The 23,798-nt window shown below is 39.4% G+C and overlaps 1 protein-coding gene across 3 annotated transcripts; it reads right to left on the bottom strand.

Annotated features, from left to right (window-relative positions):
- Positions 1-480: 480 nt before the first annotated feature.
- On the bottom strand, positions 481-21,695 carry TAF1A (TATA-box binding protein associated factor, RNA polymerase I subunit A). Of its 3 annotated transcripts, none has more exons than XM_081943623.1 (11): positions 21,502-21,695; positions 16,224-16,357; positions 14,557-14,726; positions 13,593-13,706; positions 12,672-12,870; positions 7,300-7,430; positions 6,840-6,998; positions 5,538-5,604; positions 4,316-4,394; positions 3,822-3,982; positions 481-2,132 (listed from the first exon to the last, which is right to left on the bottom strand). In XM_081943623.1, exons 1-11 carry the CDS (start codon positions 21,537-21,539, stop codon positions 2,011-2,013), a joined length of 1,374 nt encoding a protein of 457 aa, XP_081799749.1. In that variant the 5' UTR covers positions 21,540-21,695; the 3' UTR covers positions 481-2,010. The 3 variants fall into 3 exon arrangements, with proteins under 3 accessions (XP_081799749.1, XP_081799748.1, XP_081799750.1); XM_081943622.1 differs by having other exon boundaries at positions 4,316-4,439; positions 21,502-21,694; XM_081943624.1 differs by having other exon boundaries at positions 4,316-4,439; positions 21,534-21,686.
- Positions 21,696-23,798: the final 2,103 nt, after the last annotated feature.

Below are 23,798 nucleotides of genomic sequence, written 5' to 3'. Positions count from 1 at the left end.
CAATAACCCAGCGTTGCATAGCGTTATTTATAGGGGGGGGGGGAATGTCCGGACCAAATGTAATTTCTAATGTTGGATTTTTCCCCTTACCAGAGGGAGCCCCCTTGTGGAGTACTATGAAGCCGTTACCATGACAGTTCCACAATGCTGTACAGTAGAAGCCATTTTAAGGCTGTATCTTAATAGAACACAAGCCCAGGGATTTTAGGGATGTCTTAACCCCACAGTATTTTTCTCCAGAGGGTAAATCATCTGTGTACCAAGTTTGGTTGAAATTGCTCGAGGCTTTCCAGAGCTATGCTAGAACACACACAAACACACACACACATTTTTTAATATATATATATATATATATATATATATATATATATATATATATATATGTATGTATGTATGTATGTATGTATGTATGTATGTATGTATGTATGTATGTATATGTATATATAAACATAAATAAGCTAATAAAGAAGTATATTCATACAAAAAGATTTTTTATAGAAACTTTGTAAAAAAAATACAATTCTTATACATACAGTAGACATACAAGCCATCTTCAACCTATGTCCGTAATGGAGCCTGTCCATTATGGTCACAAATGGGGATGGCCCTTAAGCAAAACAGCCTTGCTTAACAATACTCCATCCCTGCTCTCTCTGATGCTGTTAAACGAATGTGTGCGTTGTTAAGTGGAGCAGACCAGCAGCAAAAAGTTTTGCAAAGCCAAAAACAGCTCAGCGGGGGGGGGGGGGGGGGGATAGTCCAGCTAGATTAGGGCCCAAACCATATTCTAATGCTAGAGAAGCTTCCAAACAAGCCTCTGTGCATGGATGATAAAGCCACGCTGGTGGGCCAAGCCTCTACTCCAATCAGCTGGCCGCAGGATACTGCAAACCTCTGCTGGCTGTTGCTAGGCTTTGGGGGAGCCATCCACCTGCATACAATGGAGGCAGCTTCCGGATGATCTTCCACAAATCTTTCCCTTGCTTAACTCTCTCCCTCTCCCCTGAAGCCCACATTTCTTCAATTTAAAAAAAAAAACAGAAAAAAGTGAGTTAAAAGGCCTCCCCCCCCCCCCCCAATTAGGTGATGAACCTAGAATCAGACAAATAGCAACAGCTTTCCAAAAGGTTCCCAAGCTTTTCCCTGCTAGTCCGATTTCCAGCTAGGACTCCTGGAAAGGGAGTCAGAAATGCAGCAAAAAAGCTTTCCAATGACCCAGCTTCTGCAGTGGCTGGCCATTTGCTACACCTGTTATGCTCTAGATGCTTGAACTTTTTGAGCTGAGCTCCAGATTTTCTTTGCTCGCTTCCTTCCTTTCCTCTGTTCTTCAGCCCGGCAGTCACTCATCAAGGTATGGTGGCAGTAAATTTAGCAAATGAAGAGGGTTAAAAGATCAAGATTGAAATGCAGAGTTTAGTTTCAGCATCTAATGGGAGGGGGAAGAAAGATAACAAGTCTGTCTCTCTAGCTTTCTTTATGTTTTATTGAACAAATGTGGGTTTCTGGATGGAGGGAGGGAATTAAGCAAGGGAACAGTTTTGGGAAGATAATTCTAAAGCTTCCACTTTTGCATTCAGGCAGCTGGCATCGCCAAAGCTTAGCAAGAGCCAGAAGAACTTTGCAGTATCCCAACGATCAGCTGATCAGGGCAGAATGCTCTGAAAACAGCTGCCATTTCCACAAGGAACTGTCAGTATATGGAAAATGGCAGGTGCTTCCAGGAGGCTTGGGGAGTAGACCAAGCACTGTAGGGTGCCAGTGGGGCAGGCCAATGGGGGAGCATCCCTGTGGCCAGTTGTAAGGCATGCTGCAACAGCCATATTTCAAAATGGGATCATATGTAGCTGGTGGGGGCGGGGGGTTGTAACATCAAACAGCCATTAGGTGACCAGTCAGATCTCAAGAACTACCTGAATTTTACAACAATTGTTTGTCAGGATGACTTGTTTTATACAGGACATCAAAATCATCTAACACCCTTGAAAAATCAAGAGATCTGATACTAAGCAATCACGTATCAGCTAATCTTAAACTGACGCAGCTGTGTTCTTTCACAAATTTCTTCAACTGTCGGAATTTTTTCTTCTGAACTTTACAACCTTCTTTGGAGACATATTTAAAGTACTTGCAGTCTAAAAGTGTACAAAAATGAAATGGCATTAGAACAAATGTGACACAATGGTATTAAACTAACTTGTGACCCAAGTAGGGCTCTTCTAAACATAATACCGTATTTTCTGGAGTATAAGACACACTTTTTCCCCCCTTAAAAGAGCATGGAAATGTTGGTGTGTCATATACACCGAATACAGCCATTTTTGGCCGCCTGAAGCCCCGCCCCTGCTTCCCATTTTTGTGAAAACGGACAAAAAAAGGGCCGTTGTTCACCAAAAGGGGGTGTTTTGCCTTTCCCCACCCCCCAGAAGCACTCTGCAGGCTTCAGCATGGCTGAGGTAAGGGGAAAATGCCCCTGTTTCAGTGAAAAACAGGGGCTTTTTTGCCTTTCCCCAGCCCTGCTAAAGCCTACAGAGTGCTCCTGGGGGCTGGGGAGGACAAAAATGTTTTTTTCTTACTTACCTCTTCGAAATCTTGGTGTGTCTTATACACTGGTGCGTCTTATAGTCCAAAAATACGGTAAGTCAATTAAACAGGACACATTTTCTTAGCTTTATACAAAGAGTATATACACTGGTTTCAGACTATATTTTAGATTTTATTTCATTAACTGAAATATAATCTGGTTGAGTCTTTGAGGGAACTGGTTTGCACAAGTACACGATGGTAATTGTGATTCAGGGAAGTTATTTCCTATCATTGATTCTACCTATGTGGCCTCCCATGGACCAAAGGAAGTGTCCTGATTTTAGGAACTCCAGGAGATGAAACATCAGAAGAGATACTTGGAGATGCACAGCAAATCCACAAACACGGGTTTTATTTGTGACAAGAAAAGCAGACAAACCTAACTATTTTTCTGCTCTTACTGCCTCTGCAAGCCTGTTCAAAGTGACCTGATCCCTCCTGGGGAGGGAAAGACCAGAGAAATATCTGCAAGGCCACCTTGAGGACCACTTGAGTCGTCTTTCATATAAAGTCATTTGGATCTGCTCTGAGCTAGACCCAGTTGAGTAGGTCGTCTGAAGTGGACTGAAGCATAGTTTTTGGCTCAATTCTCTGGGGACAATTTGCACCTGTTGGTCCTGAGACATTACCAAGAGCTATTTAAGCATAGTCCCCTTTCCATTAAATCAACCTGATTTTCATTCTGCCTCCAACTTTTCCTTTTAGGGAAAGCTATTGAGGTGTTTGTTGGGATGCAGCTTCACAAAGCTCTGGAGGGATATGAATTATCAGACACCAGAATTAGTGTGAAATTTGCCAAGATTTTTGGAGTTTGGGTTCTTGCTTGAACAACAAGTAGCAGCACTGGAGCAGAGGGCCTTTGCACAACTCCATCTTGTGTGCCAATTGTACTTGTGAAAGCCTAGCTCATGGTCACTGACTCCTTAGTCACATCCCAGTTAGATTGCTGCAATATGTTTTATAGAGGTTGCCCTTGAAGACTACTCAGAAGCACAACTGGTTGGAATGCAGTGGCCCAGGTAGTTATGATGCCCGTGTACCACTGCTACTTCAATATTGGCACTAGTTTTCACTTCTCATCTGGATGCAACTCAGTGTACTGATAATCACCTATAAAGCTCATTGTGGCATAGTCATGGACTATGCACACTTTATGGAGAAAGAGAAATTGTTTTTTTTAAATACTATTTAAATAGTATTTGAAATCATCATTAACATATAGGGATAGAAAACCTTACCTGTTCCCAACAGTATGCCAGCTATCAGAACTTTTTCACAAGTGAGTTTTTTGTTTTCCTGCCAGTTATTTTTTGCCAAATAAAGACTGAAATGAAAAGCTGGCCACCAATCCTTTCGAATATCCCACTCCTTTTTGAGCCAGTGAAATTGCTTATCAGAGCTGAAAAACATTCAAAGGAATATCTGAATTAGCTCTAAATCCGAATAGACATACCTCAAAGATTTGTAGGGGAATTTTATACTTTATTACAGGTAGTCCTCATTAGCTAATGCTCACTAAGGAGATTGCTAAATTTTCTTGAACATTTCCAACTCTGGGTTCCATATTCCATTTTTTTAAAGAATGTCCTATTTCCATCTGAAATGATCCCCCGTTTCATGCAGAGGACTAGAATCTCTCCCTAAGAAAATTAAAGCACATTAGATTTTTACAATACATATTGCACACGTATTTATATAGATGTAATCACATTGCAAGACCTGATAGACTTACTTTTGCAGAATTTCTACTGTCTGTTTTGCCAAATAACTCCAAGCTTTTATATTTTCCTTCCATCCAGCAAAATCCAGGGCTGCAAAAATAACTTTCAGCTGTAATTTGTGTTTTTTTCTTTTTTCTGAAATTAGAATAGATCCCATTATTTTTACAGTTCTCTAATATATGCAAGAGGCAAAAGTTCTCATTATTAGTTGGTGAGGATTTTCTTTTTTTTAATTTCTGAAACCAAAGACAAAATTCAGTTAACAGCTGCAGTAGTAGCAACCAATTGTACTGAATATAATCTCCTCAATTTGCAATGATAAGATACTATACATGAACCTTCCCCAACCAAACACCAGGCTGAAGTCAGCCATTAATTCGTAGCTTTTAACTATGCTAGTTGGAAATTATAGGAGACTGAAAAGAACTCAATATAAAGTGAATTAAAAATTACGTGATAAAAACTATTTTTAAAAAATTAGCTTAAAAAGCCAACAATATATATTATTCAAAGATAGCAGGCCACAGCTAAAACAAGCCTTGTCCTTTGCTGGATATTAATAGTGGGTCAGAAACAGAGGGGCCCATCACAAGATATAGGCAGGTTCACAGGAGTTCAGGGAATTAAAAAAAATAAATGTAACAAGCCTTTAAATATGAAAACCAGTAAAATAAATTGAGCCAGAAAAAAAAAGAACACAGTAATTAACACAGTATCAGAATAATGCAATCAATGTGCTTCACTCTCACGAGCATCTAGGCACTATCATCTAAAGCAGTGGTTCTCAACCTGTGGGTCAGGACCCCTTTGGGGGTGGAATGACCCTTTCAGAGGGGTTGCCTAAGACCATCGGAAAATACGTATTTTTGAAAAAATACAGAAAACATAAAATAATTTTATGGTTGGGGGTCACCACAACATGAGGAACTGTATTAAAGGGTCGCGGCATTAGGAAGGTGGAGACCCACTGATCTATAGTGATGTTTTCAAAGCAAAGACCATTCTACACAGAAAGCCTTAGGGCAGTTTAGTCAAGCTGTAACCAGTGCAGGTAGAACAAGGTCCTTCTGCTTTCCTTTGGGTGATAAGTCCAAGATAGCAAAAAGCACTCTTGGTTGTAAACTTTTATTTGCATTAGGATTTGCTTGACACTGTTTCTGTTAATTATGGCTCAAGGGAGGAACAGAGCAACTAATCTGTGTGTAATATTGGGATACCCTTAAAAGGACTCACTCGATTTTTTAAGCAGGTTGTAAAGTTCCAGCATTAGTTCATGGGAAGGAACAAGCTCATGCAGGATCTAGAAAGAAACAGGGATATGGGTGAATTTTGGAAAGTGAAATCAGGAACTTTTACATCTCAATGGTTTTACAGAAGATACCGTCAGAGGTTTCTACCAGAGGACAGGATTGGACTGCCAGTTTCGCCTCAGAGCCAAGGCGTTTTACGGTAGTCCTCAACCAGTTCTTAACAACCGTTTGAAGATATAACAGACTTCAAAAAAATCTATTTACAGCCCATCAAAGTTATGATGGCCACACACACACTCAAGTCAAATTATTTCATTTTGGGCTCATGGTGAGATGATGAAATTGTATTTATGACTGGTGCAGCATCTCCCGGTTGCATGATTGTGATCTGTAACATATTTTGCCGTTTTCCAGCAGAAAATGATCTGATTCACTTAATGATCATCTTAAAAAGGGTCATAAAATTGAGTCTGTTCACATAGTGCCTCAACTTACAGCTGCAACAACTTGTGACCGAAATCCCAGGCTTCATTGTGGCTGTAAATCGAGGACTACTTGTATATCAGATGTGACGTACGTAGCACACTAAAGAGTTTGAAATATTCTGCCATCAAAAAAATGTATTTTATTAAGCAAATATGGTGCATACAAACTGAAGTTAGCCCATTAATATATTCCAGTTATTGCAGAGATCACTGGCACTGCACTCTTATTGTAATAATAGTGACAGATTCATATGACAAATATTTTAGGATTGTGGTGCAATTATTGCATTTAATTTGTGTTCTAAAAAGTACTTGTCTGAGCATTTTGCACTTGGAAAACACAGTACAAAAGCACAGGCCGTGACTATCTACATATAAAAGATTGTCCAATATTTCAATAACAAATATAAAAGGTGGTTTGGACACCACATGGGTATCTGTTTGCAATTTCTTAAAGCAACCCTGCCTTTTTCTCTGCTGCAGCTTCTAACTTTTGGAACATCTTACCTTACAAATAAGGTCTGCCCCCACCCTCCTATCTTTCTGCAAGAGCCTGAAAACCTGGCTCTACACTCACTCTCTCTCTCTCTCTCTCTCTCTCTCTCTCTCTCTCTCTCTCTCTCTCCCTCCCTCCCTCCCTCCCTCCCTCTCTCTCTCTCTATTACACTATTAGACACATTCAACTCCCAAGAAAACATTCAACTTTGTTTAGCTGATTTGTGTTCTTCGTTATTCATAGATAAAATAAAGAACGAACAGAATCATAAACAAACAGAACAGTAAAACTCCAGAATTCTTGCCTGCAGTGCAGAGATCTGTGCTTTCCTTGATTCCCCTCTTCTCTTTAGGAACTGGTAGTAGTAGACATGAGCATTAGGGTTGGAAGGGAACTTGGAATTATACGCATAGTCACTTAACACTTCTCGTGCTTCTTCATACTCCTCATAATGTTCCAGCAACTAAAAGAACATAAATGTTCAGCTGTTCATTTCAAACTGACACCATGTTACAAAGCAGTACCAAACTGTTTTGCAACAAAATGGAACTAAAATACCAGCCATTCAATAACCATTTTATGATTAACTATACAGGTAACTGTGTGATGGTATAGCTTATAGCACTTTCACAAATTTCTGAATCTACAAACCTCTGCAAAAGCCTTTACCACTGAGTTACCTAATGACTCTCTAAAGCTGCCCCATCTGACAGCCATCCAGACTATGTGACATAGAAAGTCTGTTGTACAAAGGGTGTTCTTACATCCACACAACAAATCACGAAAGGATCCCAAACTCCAGGGATTCTGATTATTTCCCTGAGGCTGACTTTAGCCTGCTGGTACAAGCGATGCATTTCCTGCTGAAGAGAAGTTTGTGTACAACTGTCTTCATCTGTGAAAGACAAGACATCCATCTCATAAATCTAATTTGAAACAGATAACATCATGATATTCATCCTTGGTTTTAAAATCATTTTTTAAAAAATCCTCCAGAAAAAAAAGCTTTAAAAAGAGATGCTAGTCAAGGAATATTGTTACTGTGAAAGTCCGAAATCTGGTGAATGTCGACATTCACCGGTGAATGTCGACATTCACATAGTCGCTTGGTGTATGTCCGAAATATATACCCTTATCCTCTCGACACCCTTACCCTAATACCCTTATCCTGTCGACACCTCGGCTCCTCGCTTCCTTTTAAGCGTCTTCTATTTGCGGACTTCTTTTTTTTAAAAAACTGCCATCCTGCGCGGTTAGAACGAGTAGTTTCCAGGACCGCGAATTGAAAAGCAAAAGTAAAGCGTTACGCTGACTCGTTATATATATGTCACCGTGAAAGACCGAAATTGGTATGTGTCGACATTCACCGGTGAATGTCGACATTCACCAATTTCGGTCTTTCATTCACCGGTGAATGTCGACATTCACCAATTTCGGTCTTTCACGGTGACATATATATGGTTAAGTTATGATCAGTATCTCTTTCATGAAACCCAAAAGTAGCATCTCAAGTTCAGAGCCAAATATATCTATTCATCATTTGGAGATGGCAGGATGTTTCTCTGAAATATACAACTCAGATGTGTTTACCTTCTCCCACTACTGTTATATGTGACAATATAGAGTCTTTAGTTCTCTCTGAGCTTTGTTGTTTGCTTACAGACATTTTATTAGATAAGATAGTCAAGAATGCAAGTAAGGACTGTGACGTTGATGCTATTATACATCTTGGCACTAATGATCTATCCCAGAAAGATGTACTTTCTGTGCAGAATGATTTCCAGAACTTGGGGTATGAACTTAATAGTATAGGTTGTAGGCTTATCTTTTCAGAGGTTTTACCTGTATATAAGGAACAAAAAGGGAAGGGCCAGCGTGTAGCAGAGTTTAATGTTTGGCTAAAGGAGTGGTGTAAAAGGGAAGGCTTTGGTTTTATTAGTCATGAAGCATGTAGCTGGTCCAATGAAAAACTGTACAAAAGAGATGGGTTGCACCCATCCAAGAAAGGAACTGAGTTACTTGGCATTAAATTCACATATTTTCTTGATAAACATTTAAACTGAAGAGCGGGGACAGAGAATTAATAGATACAGAACATCTCTGTCCCCAGCAAACTAAAATTCATAGGGTTATAAATGCATGTAACATAGATGTGTGTGTGGGTAAGATTATCACTCCTGCTGTCAAGCAAAACCAAGCATGTAATAGTGATTGTCATACCATGTGCATGAATCACACAAGTGGCAAGAAAATAGGGGCAGTCAGGCACAACACAGGTTATGTAGACAGTAAACACAAGGTCAATCAAAATGGACTCAAATGTCTATATACCAATGCACAGAGTATGAGGAATAAACAGGGAGAATTAGAAATTCAAGTAAAAGAGGGCAGATATGATATTATTGCCATTACAGAAACTTGGTGGGATGAAACTGACAAATGGAACATACAGCTAGAAGGATTTAAATTATTTAAAAGAAATAGACCAAATAAAAGAGGAGGTGGAGTTGCACTATATATAAGAAATAACTATGTCTCTACAGAAATAGAGCACAACAATAATGAGAACTATCTTGAATGCATTTGGGTCAATATTAAAGGTTGTGGGGGAAATGACATTGCCATAGGTCTATACTACAGGCCACCCAACCAAGCAGAGGAAGAAGATGAACTTTTTGCTAGTCAGCTAACTAAGGTATGTAGGAAGCACACCACAATAGTAATGGGAGATTTTAACTACCCTGACATCAACTGGGAAACAAACTCTGCACCAAGTGGAAGATCCAACAGGTTCCTAACAAACCTAGCAGACAACTTTGTTTTCCAAAAAGTAGAGAAGGAAACAAGGGGATCAGCCATACTGGACTTAATTCTCACTAACAGAGAGGAAATGATAGAAGGTGTTGAAGCCATAGGAACCCTGGGGGCAAGTGACCATGCAATATTGGAATTCAACATTATCCAAACACAAGTAGTAGAACAAAGTCAAACTAGAGTCTTGGACTTTAAGAAAGCTAATTTCAATAAACTTAGAGAGAGCTTGGGAAAAATTCCATGGATGAGAATCCTCGAGGGGAAAACAACTCAAGAAGCTTGGGAAATTTTGAAAAATGAGATTAGAAAAGCCCAGTCTAACACAATACCAATGAAGAAGAAAAACAACAGCTCCCAAAAGAAACCAGCATGGCTGCATAAACAACTATCTGACAAACTGAAAGACAAAAAAAGTAAGTATAAAAAGTGGAAGGAGGGGGACATAACTAAGGCAGAATATCAGCAAATAGCCCGAGCCTGTAAAGATGAAGTGAGGAAAGCTAAGGCTCACAATGAAGAAAGGCTTGCCACAAAAGTAAAAATTAACAAAAAAAGCTTCTTCCAACATGTTAAAAACAAGAAAAAAGTTAAGGAAACAATTGGTCCATTGCTAGGAGAAAGTGGCAAGAAGGTGACAAGCAACAGGGAGAAAGCAGAACTATTTAACTCATGTTTTGCATCTGTCTTTACACAAAGGGATAAAACAGTCCAACCTATCAAAAGCAGCACCACAAAATTAGGAACACAAATTGAAATAGGGAAGAAAATGGTAAGTGAGCACCTGTCTACCCTAGATGAGTTCAAATCACCAGGACCGGATGGATTACACCCCAGAGTTCTGAAGGAACTAGCAGACGAGATCTCAGAACCACTGAATTATATCTTTCAGAGATCCTGGAACACCGGGGAACTACCAGAGGACTGGAAAAGAGCTGATGTGGTTCCCATCTTCAAAAAAGGGAAAAAATTAGATCCAGGAAACTACAGACCTATCAGCCTAACCTCAATACCAGGAAAGATTCTGGAAAAAATAATCAAGCAACGAATTTGCGAACACCTAGAAGCAAACAAAGTAATAGCCAAAAGCCAACATGGATTTGTCAAAAACAGATCATGCCAGACTAATCTTATTGCATTCTTTGATAATGTGACAAAATTAGTGGACCAGAGGAATGCCGTTGATATAGTTTACTTGGACTTCAGTAAGGCTTTTGATAAGGTAGACCATAACCTACTACTAGATAAAGTAGAAGAATGTGGGTTAGACAGCATCACCACCAGATGGATTGGTAACTGGCTGACCAACCGCACTCAACGTGTAGTTCTCAATGGAACTGCATCTACATGGAGGGAAGTATGCAGTGGAGTACCCCAAGGCTCTGTTTTAGGCCCAGTACTCTTCAACATCTTCATCAATGATTTGGATGAGGGAATAAATGGGGAACTCATCAAATTTGCAGATGATACCAAGCTGGCAGGAATAGCCAACACTCCAGAAGATAGGCTTAAGATACAGAAGGATCTTGACAAACTTGAACATTGGGCACTATCTAATAAAATGAAATTCAATGGTGAAAAGAGTAAGGTTCTACATTTAGGCAACAAAAACGGAATGCACAGGTACAGTATAGGTGATACCTTACTCAGTAGTAGTAACTGTGAAAGGGATCTTGGAGTCCTAGTGGACAACCATTTAAATATGAGCCAGCAGTGTGCAGCAGCTGCCAAAAAAGCCAACACAGTTCTAGGCTGCATCAACAGAGGGATAGAATCAAGATCACGTGAAGTGTTAATACCACTTTATAATGCCTTGGTAAGGCCACACTTGGAATACTGCATTCAGTTCTGGTCGCCACGATGTAAAAAAGATGTGGAGACTCTAGAAAGAGTGCAGAGAAGAGCAACAAAGATGATTAGGGGACTGGAGACTAAAACATATGAAGAACGGTTGCAGGAACTGGGTATGTTTAGCTTAAGAGAAAGAAGGACTAGGGGAGACATGATAGCATTATTCCAATATCTCAGAGGTTGCCACAAAGAAGAGGGAGTCAAACTATTCTCCAAAGCACCTGAGGGTAGAACAAGAAGCAATGGGTGGAAACTAATCAAGGAGAGAAGCAACTTAGAACTGAGGAGAAATTTCCTGACAGTGAGAACAATTAATCAGTGGAACAGCTTGCCTCCAGAAGTTGTGAATGCCCCAACACTGGAAGTCTTTAAGAAGATGTTGGATAGCTATTTGTCTGAAACGGTATAGGGTTTCCTGCCTAGGCAGGGGGTTGGACTAGAAGACCTCCAAGGTCCCTTCCAACTCTACTATTGTATTGTATTGTATTGTATTATTGTATTGTATTGTATTGTATTGTATTACTTAACTAGGTAACATCATAATGCTAGTATGGGGAGGGAGTTGTTCTTTGTTTATATAGAGTAGCTTGCATTGCCAATGCAATGCAATGGGGGAGTGATTTTCCTTTTGGTAGTTCCTTGCTCAGAGTATTGTTTTCTGCCTGATCTTTTGTCTGATGTTGATTCCTACAAATCTGAATATTGACCGTGGGAATGAATTTGTTCTGGTCTTTTGATTTCCTTGGCTTTTTATTGTTTCTTCTGGATGTGTAACTGTGGTTTATCTCTCTGTATTTACTGATGGCTGATTTGTCCGAGTACTAAGCTTCTAGGAATTCACTAGCATTTTTAGACTTAAATTAGGTCTAGGACGTTCACAGTTTCCCAGTTCCCAACCTTAATACTTAGTGTGTTAAAATATTATGGGTAAACTGAGCAACCAGAGTTTCCCTACGTCTCCATCTTGTGTCTTTTCAAGATCACTAACAGATTATGATTTCTTCTTACGTTTTCCTTTGTAAAATTTTAGCTTAGCAACTAAATTATGTTGTCATTGTGTTTTTGACAGTCTTGATTATGGCCACAAATCATAATTAAATAGTATGGTTATCCAAGGCCAATAAATCTGATAGAGCTTATCACCAGAGTAAGATAATAGTAGACAATTGGGAAAGTCATTTGCTTTGAGTCCTCCAGGTCATTTAAAAAAAAAAACATGCAGTACAGGAACAACATATAGAGCAATCTTTAGCTTCCCTGTTGCTGGGGAAGATACCAAATGAATTCAAAATTTCTACATGCACTAATTCTATGCAATTCTCTGGAACTTCCTTCCTAGTAAGCATGCCCCGAGAACTCAGTCATAGATGTGTCTCACATTTCATATTTCATGAATGGGATTGAAAAATGCATGGACAACTGCAGGAGTTACTGCTGCACGTTACTACTGTGGCATCTACAGGCAAATACTCACCCAGCTCCAAAAGGTCCGTCTTTTTTTTTAACCACATATAATAGTCTATCAACCCCTTATAAGCTTGAACAAGCTTCAGCTCTTTTTCCTGAGCAACAGTTTCTTCTCCATATCGCCAACTTTCAGTCAAAAGCAAGTTCTGATAGGCCTCGTCCAGAAATCCGCTGCACAAAAGGTGGAAGGCATGCTCTAAAGAAATCTGTAATTTGAGCTTTGTTTATTAAGTTGAACAGAAAAAGCAATTTTGGATGCAAATATGCATAAACAAAGCAGCAGTAAATTTTCCCAATAACTTCAGATAAGAGTTGTATCTTCAGAACTATTCTGTATTAATAACAATCGACCACTTTCAACTGCCGTTGCGTATGGGTATGCTAGATGGGGAGCTGTATAAGAAATGTTTATTATAGAAATAATTACACTTTTTCATATATATGAGTGATTTTTTCCCAGGTTGTGAAACAATATGCTTACAGTATTTAGAATCCATTATGGAACAACTGTTTTTAAAAAGTTCCAAAGCCATAATTAAAACACAGTTCTGTATCATTAACATTTGAAACCATATGTTTTATCAGAAATATCAAACATGGAGTGCAATTTAAAAATCTATATTGAAGTTTTACAAATAACAATATATTTTCTTTTTTAATATAATTTTATAAAAGAAATTTTAGCAAGGTAAGATAATATAAATGTGAGAAAATAAAATAAGAAAACAGAATAGGGAGGGAGGATAAGAAAGGAATATAAAGATGTGACTTCTGACCATTTTTATAATGGTTATAAATGTATTTATATTTGACCTCTTTAAGATTACATATTATTAAAGGAATCAGTAAGAAGTCTCATAATAAAACATGTTTTCAATATTAAAATGTTGAATTAAAATTATTTTTACCCTGAAAGTTTTTTCCTTACCTTTAAATATCTTTTGACTCCTAAACTTTTCATCCGATCTGCAAAATAGTTGATCTCATCTATATTACTCTGGGGATGCTGCAGCAAGATTTCAGTTCCTATTCTCCAGATCTCCTACTCAGGAAGAAAATACAATCCAAGCAAGTCATAAAGCCATAGTACTAAAAGCAAATGCACTGTAAATACTAACACACCTTTAATTTATACAATTATTTACAACAAAATCATTAACATCATGTCCATGAACAGAGACATCCACGAGGGAGAAATCAAGAAAGTCAAAATGGCAGACTCAATGGTGTGGCCAAGATTGTCATCTTGATTTTCTTGATCAATGTCCCAACACATTTGCCTGTGAACATTATAGTTTCCATATTCAGTTCCCCATAAGCTGTGCCATCAGGTACGCAGACAGAGATCTGGCATTCTACAAATGAAAACACCATTCCATATCATCTTTATTTACACAGAATATAGGACCTTGCATAGATCCAACACATATTACATAAAATAAAAAGGATAGGTAAGTGTAAGGTAGGTAGTATTAAGCAATTTGCTTACATGTCCAGAAAAATGTGAAAGGTAAAATAGAGAATTCCTGAAGGGCTAACAGGAGGGGAAGGCCTGCCAACAGGTTGCCTTGTGTCAACTAAGTAAGTATTTCATGATTGGCTGCATTTTTGGCAACTTTTTTGCAAACAGACAATCCCATTTTAACTTACTCTGACATTTTGTGGGAGCACTCATTACGTCCATTCAAATTTTCAAAGTTTCCCACGGACTAAAGAAGGTTTACACCCCAAATTTATGAAAAAATGTCCCAGGTCATACATCTAAATGCATGACACAATGCATAAATGGGACATTTTTATCCTGTTCTTAATTATATTATAAAGAGACACCTTCTACAGAAATGATATATTTCCATTCATTTCAAAGTTATTGTGTTAATTAATTTACCTACCTCTTGAGATGGCACCCTTCTTTCTGAAGATGTATTTTCCAGCATTTCCAAGTAGCTTATCATTAATTCTGCAGCCCTCTGCCACTGACTTTGTAAGAGAGCATCTTGGATACAGCATAAACAATCCTCTTTCATCTTTTGGAATTCTGAAGATTTCACAGCCATATTTGCTTCAACCAATGTAAGAAAATGTTTGTTATTTATTTTACAAATAATGCATATGTAAAGTATTTATGGAACTAAGTTAGCCATTCACAGAAAAAAAATATTTATATTCATATCTGGAATGTGAACTCCAAAGAATATATTTTGTATTAATTTTGCATTATCTTATTTCAGAAATCATATCAGTACCCTGAAGTATCAAATTCATGGATTTTCCTGGCATTCATTATTATGTATCACATCAACTGAAAAGCATTAAGAAATGAACTTCCTTCCTACAATGGAAATAAAATAAAAAGGAATATTTCTTATTGGAAGAATATTAAGAACATCTGGAAGATGTGCCCTGACTCTCAGGGTTTTTTAGTACAATTCAAGGTGCTGGTTATTATCTTTAAAGCTCCGGATCATTTTATTTATTTATTAAAAAGATTTATATGAACACTCAACTCAGTCACTTTGACTTTAGGAGACTTACAAAGCTAAGACCCCAAATGCAAAACACAATACATTTCTACATTCCTGGCAACAACATTCAGACAAATCACTTGATGGGCTCCAAATCATCATGTGACTTCTAGCCCCACCCTATCCATGAAAGCCAGCTGTGGGACCCTGGGCCAATCTCTCTCTCTGCTCAACCTACCTCATAAGAGTTGTTGCTGTTGTGGAAAAATACAGGGAGGAAAGTATGTTGGATATGTTTACTGTATTGAGTTATTTGTAAAAATAATAAAGATGAGATAATAAATAGATAGATAGATAGATAGATAGATAGATAGATAGATAGATAGATAGATAGATAGATAGATGATAGATAGATGATAGATAGATAGATAGATAGATGATAGATAGATGATAGATAGATAGATAGATAGATAGATAGATAGATAGATAGATAGATAGATAGATAGATGATAGATAGATAGATAGATTTTAAAAAATTATATCCTAAGTGGCTATAGAATTACGGGAAGAAACTATACATTTCCAACACATGCTTTTCAGTTACCAATCTGTAACCTGTTAAGTACCCTAAATCATCATCACATTAATAACAGTAATAGTAACTAGCAATTGTGTATCACTCAAATTCAACAAATGAATAAATAAAAATAATATGTACTATACCAGAGCATGCTGGTAAGGGTCACCCAATTAAATTTGCTTTGCAAAAAGGGGGGAAAAGTATCAGGGCAACAGCTAGGTTAGAACCCATCTTTTTAATTGCTAGTTTTTCCAGAAATGAAGATTCTGTGTTATGTTAATGTTCAATATACCATTCCTCAACTGCATTTCAAAGTGGCACCCAAAAGATATATTATGCAATTTTCTTGGGGAAAATAATTGGTTATAACAAGTTTATAGACTTTACAAAGTAAAGGTAACACTACAATGTACTGCAGGATGATGAAGGCCTATATGAGGGAAGGGAAGAGAATGACCCTAGGATTTTGCTACTTTCCTTCATCCCAATTTCCATCATGTCAATAAAAACTTACTTGGGTGGTTAAAATGTTTTGGCAAAAAAGGCAAATAAATTCCTGGAACCAGAGCATTGGTCGCAGACTCATCTTCTGTTTCTTCTGTGGATAGCCACATTGTTTCTTGTCTCAGTTCTTCAACATTTCTATGACTAAATTTTTTAAAGAAATAAAACAGAGAGAAAAAATATTGTTGTAATCAGCTTTAAAGTAAAGTAGAAGAAAATCCATCAACTATAAAGTAGCGTAAAACGTACAAACAAAACATTCTCTAATTATCTGCAAAAACAGGAAAGAGGAAAAACACACATTTTAAATGTGTTTAACAGCCACTCTAGTTGTATCCCTAAACTGGCTCCCAGTAATAGTTTGTTCATGAAATATACACATGAAATATACACTAGCAATTAAACATCAAGAAAAATACCACATATTTCAAATAAAGCAATATTAGGAAACCAAATTAACTAAGACTACTATAACCAAAACTATGTACGAAAATAGTTAGATTATATTAGCAGAACATTCAGTAGGGATGACTTCATTAACAAATTCAGTAAATCAGCAGTCTCCAACCTTTTCAATGTGGCAGGCTGATGGGGAGCGGAGAGGGGATGGTTATATGTTAAGTGCAATGTTCCCTCTAATTTTTTTTCAATGTGAGCAGAAAAATATAGTGTTTGAGCGGCACATTTTCATGCCTGAGCGCCTGAATTTTTTTCACAGATGTCACCTAAGACAACAATGAAATCAGTATTATTTAAAACTCAAGGTACCCGCTTAATTAAAAGTGTTATATAATATTAGTATCACTTAACAACGCTTCTGCTTAGCAACCAAAATGTTGGTTCAGAAACTCTGCCATTTGAAGTGTGCAAGTCTTAAAGCTGTCAAGTTACAAGAACTTTGCACCCCTAACCCTTTAGAAAAAAAACCCCAGGGATGTTCAAACGTGACTGTTTTAAGACTTGTGGACTTCAACTCCCACAATTCCTCAAGTCATGCTGCTCTGGGTTCCGGTTCCGGCGGCTGACAGCGACGGGCAAGTCGTTTGCCCGCTCCGGCTCCCGGGTGGGCTTCCCCACTCCTTGGGGGGCACAGGACGCCCCGGAGAGGCGTCCTGCCGGAGGAGCGGCTTGGCGGGGGATTCCTGCATCGGCGGCTGGTGTGGGCCCCCCCGCTTCGCTCTAGGCATCGGAGAGCAGTATCGGAGGGCGCGTAGCGTCTTCGCAACAGGCTGACCGGAGAATGAAAAAACAGAAGGAAGCAGCGGCAGTGTGGTGAGGCGCTTCCCCCCTTCATTCCCTTTCTTGACTTGAAGGACTTTTCAGCTCTTTAAAACCTTTACTTTCGGATTACTTTGGAGGCGCGGCTGGAGGGAGGGGGATTTTCCCCCCCCTTGGACAAGCGGCTTGGAACAATTCTGCTCTCAGCCCCAGGGGAAAGAGGAGGGGGGAGAGCCAACCAATGATGCCACACTCTTGCTAAAGTGATTTTTTATTGAACCTAGCTCCATAATTTACTGATGATCTGAGGACTTTGGGAACTTTGAAAACTTTGTTATGCCTCTGAGCCCAAAGCTGGCAGGGCAAGATGGCACACTTCCGTTGTCTTTATGAACTGTGAAACCTGACTCCACCTTTAAAAATTCAGGCTTCCGGTCTTTGTCTCTGTGCTACCCAGAAGAATCTCTTGTGGATTGTTATTCTTTGAACTCTCGGGGGGGGGGGGGGGAATTTTACTCTACTGCCAGATTGACTAGATAATTCTCTCCTGCTTGGATCTTCTGCCTCCTGGACTCATCTGGCTGCTCTGCTTCTCCAGTTGTCCATTCTCCATACTGACTGAACTCTTTATTCTATAAACTATGTCTCCTAAAAGACCACCCCCTGGAAAACCTGGCTTTGCTACCTCTGCTCCGACATCAGCAACATCCAGTCCTGCTACACAATCAAAGATTACAGACCTGATGCAACCCAAAAGTACAGAGATGGATCTGCAACAAATGCTTCAGCAACTCATACAAAGCCAAGAGGAAATTAAGAAACAATTAAAGGAAATGAAAGAAGAAATTAAAGAGAACCAAGTCCAAATCTATAAGAACTCACAGAGACTGGACCTTGTGGAGGGGGGGTGGCGGAGGTGAGGGGGGGGTAGAAGCGGTGCAGAAGGGAAACAAAGAACTTGATACCCAGCAAATGAAAACAGAATTTGAGAGAATGTCCTTTTATCTTAGATTTCAAAACGTGATAGAAGCAGATGAGGAAAATATAAGGGACATCATGACAAACATTTTGGCTGAATATATACACAAAGAAAAACAACAGATGGAATGGGAGATAGACCTGGTTTATAGAGTGAACTCAGCTTATGCCAGAACACACAATGTACCCAGGGAGGTACATATTAAATTTCTTAGAAAAAGCACAAGAGACGAAATTCTGGGTGTACAAAGGGGGCAGGCACTGACATACCACGATAGGGAAATAACCATCTTGAAGCAGATCCCCAAGAAAATTAGGGAAAAAAGGAAAAATTATTCGCAATTGGTGAATAAATTATACCAGAAGGGGGTGTGGTTTAGATGGTTGATGCCTGAAGGTATGCTGATATTCTGGGAGGAGACAAGAATTAGAATTAACACACCCATAGAGGCACAGGCCTTTATGGAAAAAAACAAAATACACCTAGAAAAAACAGAAGATCCTACAACGGATATGCAGGACACGGGAGGGGCCGGAGCTCTGCCAGCGGGGGGAGAAGGGGCAATACCAAGAAAGCTCAGATCACAAAAATGAATAAGAAAATCTCATTGATATAAACTGACCGAAAGTAGTAATGAAATTAATATGTGGATTATATACTACAATGTATAAACTGATTGAAAGTACCAATAGAATTAATATGCTGAATATATATGACTATGTATCAATGTTTTATATTCAAATGTATACTATGAGTTTGGAGGGAGGGGGCGCCTACCACACTTTGCAACTGCCAAAATTTGTATACCTTTCCATTACCTTTTCCCTTATAAATGTTAAAAAAAACCAATAAAACTTTAAAAAAAAAAAGTCATGTTGCTCTTTCGCCTCGGCACCGCTCTGACTACCTCCGTCCGGACCTGGCAGCTGCAGCGACGTCATCAGCCTGGATCTGCTCCATCTTTGTTTTTTTCACCGGGGGCAGGGCCACTGCTGAAGATGCTGACGAGGCCCCGCCACCACCAGAATAACTGCTGCTGCCTCCTCCTCCAACAGCACCACCACATTTGCTGCCCGGCACTTCACTGAGATGAAGCCGTCAAAGCTCCCGCCGGTACCCCCACCCGTAGCAGCAGTGCCGTTGCCTCCCCCTCTGCTCGGAGCACCTGCGCTGGGCCCCATGTTATCCCTGCCGTTTCCTCCACCACCACCGTGCTTTTGAGGAGCCATGAAGCCTTATTTTTCCTGCTCCCGCCCCCTCCAAGGCCTTCCTACTGGCTACCGCGATGGTGCCGCCGTCGGATTCCTCCTCTCCACCTCACCTTTGCCAGGGCTCCTGCGCCCTTTTCCCTTCCCGCGGTCAGTCCGCACCTGCCGTACAGCAGAAAAAAAAAGGCCTCATGGCTCCTCAAAAGCACGGCGGCAGAGGAGGCGGCAGGGGTAATGTGGGGCCCAGCTCAGGTGCTCCGAGCAGAGGGGGAGACACCACCACTGCTGCAATGGGCGGGGGCACCGGCGGGAGTTTTGGCAGCTTCACCTCAGCCACAATGCCGGGCGGCAAATCCAGCAGTGCTGTTGGAGGAGAAGGAGAAGGCTGCGGCAGTTATTCCGGTGGCAGCGGGGGCTTTGGCAGCTTCACCTCAACCGCAGCGCCAGGCACAAGCGGCTAGAACTGGTCACCCACAAAGGACCTCCCCGGGCTTGCTTTGCTGAGCAGGCGTGGCTGGCGCAAACTACCGTCAGTCGCCCCGTGCTCATCAAAGCAAGTCTGTGGAGGTCCTTTGCGGGCGACCAGTTCTAGCCGCCTGCAAAGGACTTCCCCGCGCTTGCTTTGCTGAACACGGGGCGACTGACGGTAGTTTGAGCGGCACAGCCGGCCCCTAGGAGGTCCTAGGAGACTGGCTGTGCCGCATTTCGGACTTTCACAGTAACATATACGATACGTTTATTCTTGATTTGTTCCTTTTGGAAATAGATTTACAATATAAACAGGAAACAAACCTGTTCTCAGTGATTCATATAGTACTGGCCTTGAAGCTTGAACATTAAAATGCCCTTGAAGGCATCCAGATTATATCCAATACAATATATTAGCATGTCAGCCTGTTCAAGATCCTCCATTATTCATGTTAAATGAGTTTCATTGGCTATCAGAAATCATTCAAACACAATTGAAGGTAGTCCTTGTGGTGTATAAACTTTTACATAGATTAGATGCAAGCTGCCTGCAAGGCCATGGATAGACTACTCTGTGTTCTCAGATAATCAATGGACAACATTTATGGATGAATTGGACATAAGCAACCAATCTGACTTTCTTTGTGGTAGGAACCTTATTGTGGAATAAATTGCCATTAGGATTGAAACAATCTCTCTCCTTGTAACAATTCAAGAACTGCAAAATATTTCTTTTCCCTGAGCTTTCAATATTACTGTATTCACTTTTGTGTGCTATTATTATTTTGTCATTTTATCATTTTGATCAAAGCATTGATCCTATGGAGATCACTAAGTATGTGTGTGTGTGTAAATAATTTTATGTACCTTTTTCTTATATCTTGTAACACTTCCAGAGTTCTTAAGAAAGTAGGTGGCATTTAAAATATCTAAATAATTACAAGTACAAAATTACAGAAAAAGCTGCCAGTGACCAGAGTGTGCTTCCCAAATAATGTGACTGAAAGCAGTCAAGAGCCCACCTGGCTTCACAGAACCTGCAATTCGAAAGGCGTAAGTTTCAATATTAACCCAGAGATGCAAAGCAGGACTTCACTGGCCTTAACAGGGCAGTTTTCTAATCACCTGTTTTAGGAGCAAAAGGAAAACGATTACACGATATAACACCCGAGTTATAAAGACCGTGAAGAGTGTGTTTTACAACATCGCTTGCCTAACGGTCAATGAATTCGTTGGTTTAAATCAGGGGTCGCCAAACTTGGCAACTTTAAGACTTGTGGACTTCAGCTCTCAGAATGCTCCAGCCACAACCGCATATACACATACACACTTGGTTAAGGTTGCTACCTTCTTTTTTATTGCTAATAGCTGATGAGAGCACAACACCTGAGAATTCTGAGATTAGCGCTACCTACCGGGATTGGAAGTTTCCTTCCTTGCCACTTGCCTTCATTCCGGTTCCGAGAATATACGCGCTATATTCCACACGACGGCCGCTTTTTTCTTTCACTTCCGACGCTTTGCCGCGGCCAGCGCCATCTTTTCTGTGGGCACCGCGAGAACGCTTGGCTCACGTGATACTCCCTGCCTTTCAAAGAAGTATGAAATTCGTCTGCGCATGCCTGAATCCTTTCCCTTTCGTGCCTAATTGCTTTATTAACCTACGTTCCTTCCTCGCCTCGGAGTCCCTGGGCGCTTATCTGTGCTCGTAAACTGAGCCTCGTTGAATATAATACCAGTTCACCCTTTACGTATTTTTCAGGGGTTCTGATGGTCTCTCGGTACATAACAATTGGAATCTAGAGAAATTGAAGAAAGAGCAAGGTGTAATAGTTGGACAAATAGTTTGCTCTTTTCCCAGTTTTTCCTTAGCCTGTCTTTCACTGGTGTGCAGTACTGTCTTATTTTATATTATGAACTGTAGTTGTGCAATATTGAATTAAAATATTTACATCTAGGCTAATATATGTGCACCATAAATCTAATAAATCCAATCCAATCCAACCATTTCAGAGTCATTTCCAGAAAATGCTTCTTGTAGAGGACCCTTTTTAGAGGGCTGAGCCTAGTGAAGCAGGTCAGGGCATGGCCCAAAAATCCCAGGGATGAAGGCTGGACTAGGAATATTTTGAAAGGCAATGACTAGAGATTCTTAGTCATCCAGGTCATGATTAGCCCAAATATGCTTTTTCATGAGGCAACTGGACTTTCTTGTTTTTTCTTTGATAAACCTCCAAGCGCTTCAACGACCCTCTAAAAGCATGTAAATGACAGTTGTCTGCAAGGAATATAAATGCTTCCATTCCCCAGTATCCTGTTAGAGCTGAAGAAGCTGCTTGGATGAGAAGCGAAAAAACAAGAAAGTCCAGTTGCCTCCTAAAAAAAAACACCTTTGGGACAAAGAAGGCAATGGTTAAGCACTTCTATGATGGTGTCAAGAAATTTTTGTGAAACTAAATTTTTTTCAAGGAGTCCTTATCCTTTTAAAAATATACTGTTATACAGAGAGAATTAATCTTTCCCTTCAGCTGTGATCATCTTTGAAAATCCACAGTCTCCAGTTCCTTTGGGACTAGTATATTAATTAGTCCTTCCACTGGTATCTATCCATTCATATGTAGACTCTAAACACTGTTCAGGAAAAAAATTCTTCCATCTATGGTTAAATACTAATTGGCTCAGCATGTTAAGGGCTAATTTAATGTTTTTTCTCTCAGACTATTCTAGCTTTACATGCACTTGAGGGGAAATGAGATTGTATGATTGTATATATTCTTTAACAAAGTATGGTTTCCCCACAGCTTACAAACTGAATTTTATTTTGTGATCCAAAATAGTTCAGTGAGTTGTCTTAGTCCTTCATTGTTAGTTTTATGGCAAAATTCTAAACATTATCCACATTGATGGTCATCATAGTTTACAGCTGTATAGTAAGACTTATTCTTTGATAACTTGATGAACTATAAACAATAAAAGTGGCCATAGAGGAATTTCATGGATATGTGCCAAAGTCTGCAAAGGAACTTGCATACCAGGGACTTTCCAGTATACTTACAAAGTATAATAGATTTGGGACTAAGAACCAGAAACTTTGCAAATAATTATTTGTCTAATCAAGGACCAGCAATGATATCTCTGGATTATAAAGCATTCCAGAGGCCTTATTATGTAACTTACTGACATGGTATTCTGTATCATCATGTTTCTTCCTCTGTACCATTTATATAGATGAAGAACCTGATGTACGGTAAATATTCCACTTCATATGGGACAAAAAAAGTAAGTCATCTGAAAGAAAATTACTTTTATACTGTTTTTAGACATTACATTCAAGAAATGGAATAGTAGGCAATGTTCAGAATGTTTAGGTTAACATTGAGGATTCCAAAGAATAGCATGGAATAACAACAACAAAAATAAAACAATAAATGTGATGTTTTCATATATTTGCATATATTGTCACAGTTGATAAGATTATTTATAGTAATTGCAAATAAGGAAATAGCAATGATTGGACAAATACAGTAGATTGCACACAGTCGTAAAGTGTGTGCTTGGCGCCAGGAACTCTGTCTACTTTACACATTTCATTATTTTAAAGGGCTCTTCTGCCAGCCATCCAAAGATGAACACAATTACATTTCATAGGGAGCAGGCTCTCTGCTTCTTTCATGGGAGGACATAAGATCCAACAAACCTTGGCTTTCTTATG

Source organism: Natrix helvetica (genome assembly GCF_964273705.1).
Source record: "Natrix helvetica genome assembly, chromosome: 2".
Lineage (NCBI taxonomy): Eukaryota > Metazoa > Chordata > Lepidosauria > Squamata > Natricidae > Natrix > Natrix helvetica.
Note: the sequence above shows the minus strand (reverse complement) of the source record. Positions and strands in the feature narration are given on the sequence as shown.

Bases quoted from the DNA above. Each gene is read 5' to 3' on its own strand.
- TAF1A (XM_081943622.1), bottom strand. From the start codon at position 21,539: ATGAAGGCAAGTGGCAAGGAAGGAAACTTCCAATCCCG. The intron at 12,871-13,592 runs GTAAGGAAAAAA...CTCAAATTACAG, and splicing joins GAGTCAAAAGATATTTAAAG to ATTTCTTTAGAGCATGCCTT. The intron at 5,605-6,839 runs GCAAGAATTCTG...GTTTCTTTCTAG, and splicing joins CACAGATCTCTGCACTGCAG to ATCCTGCATGAGCTTGTTCC.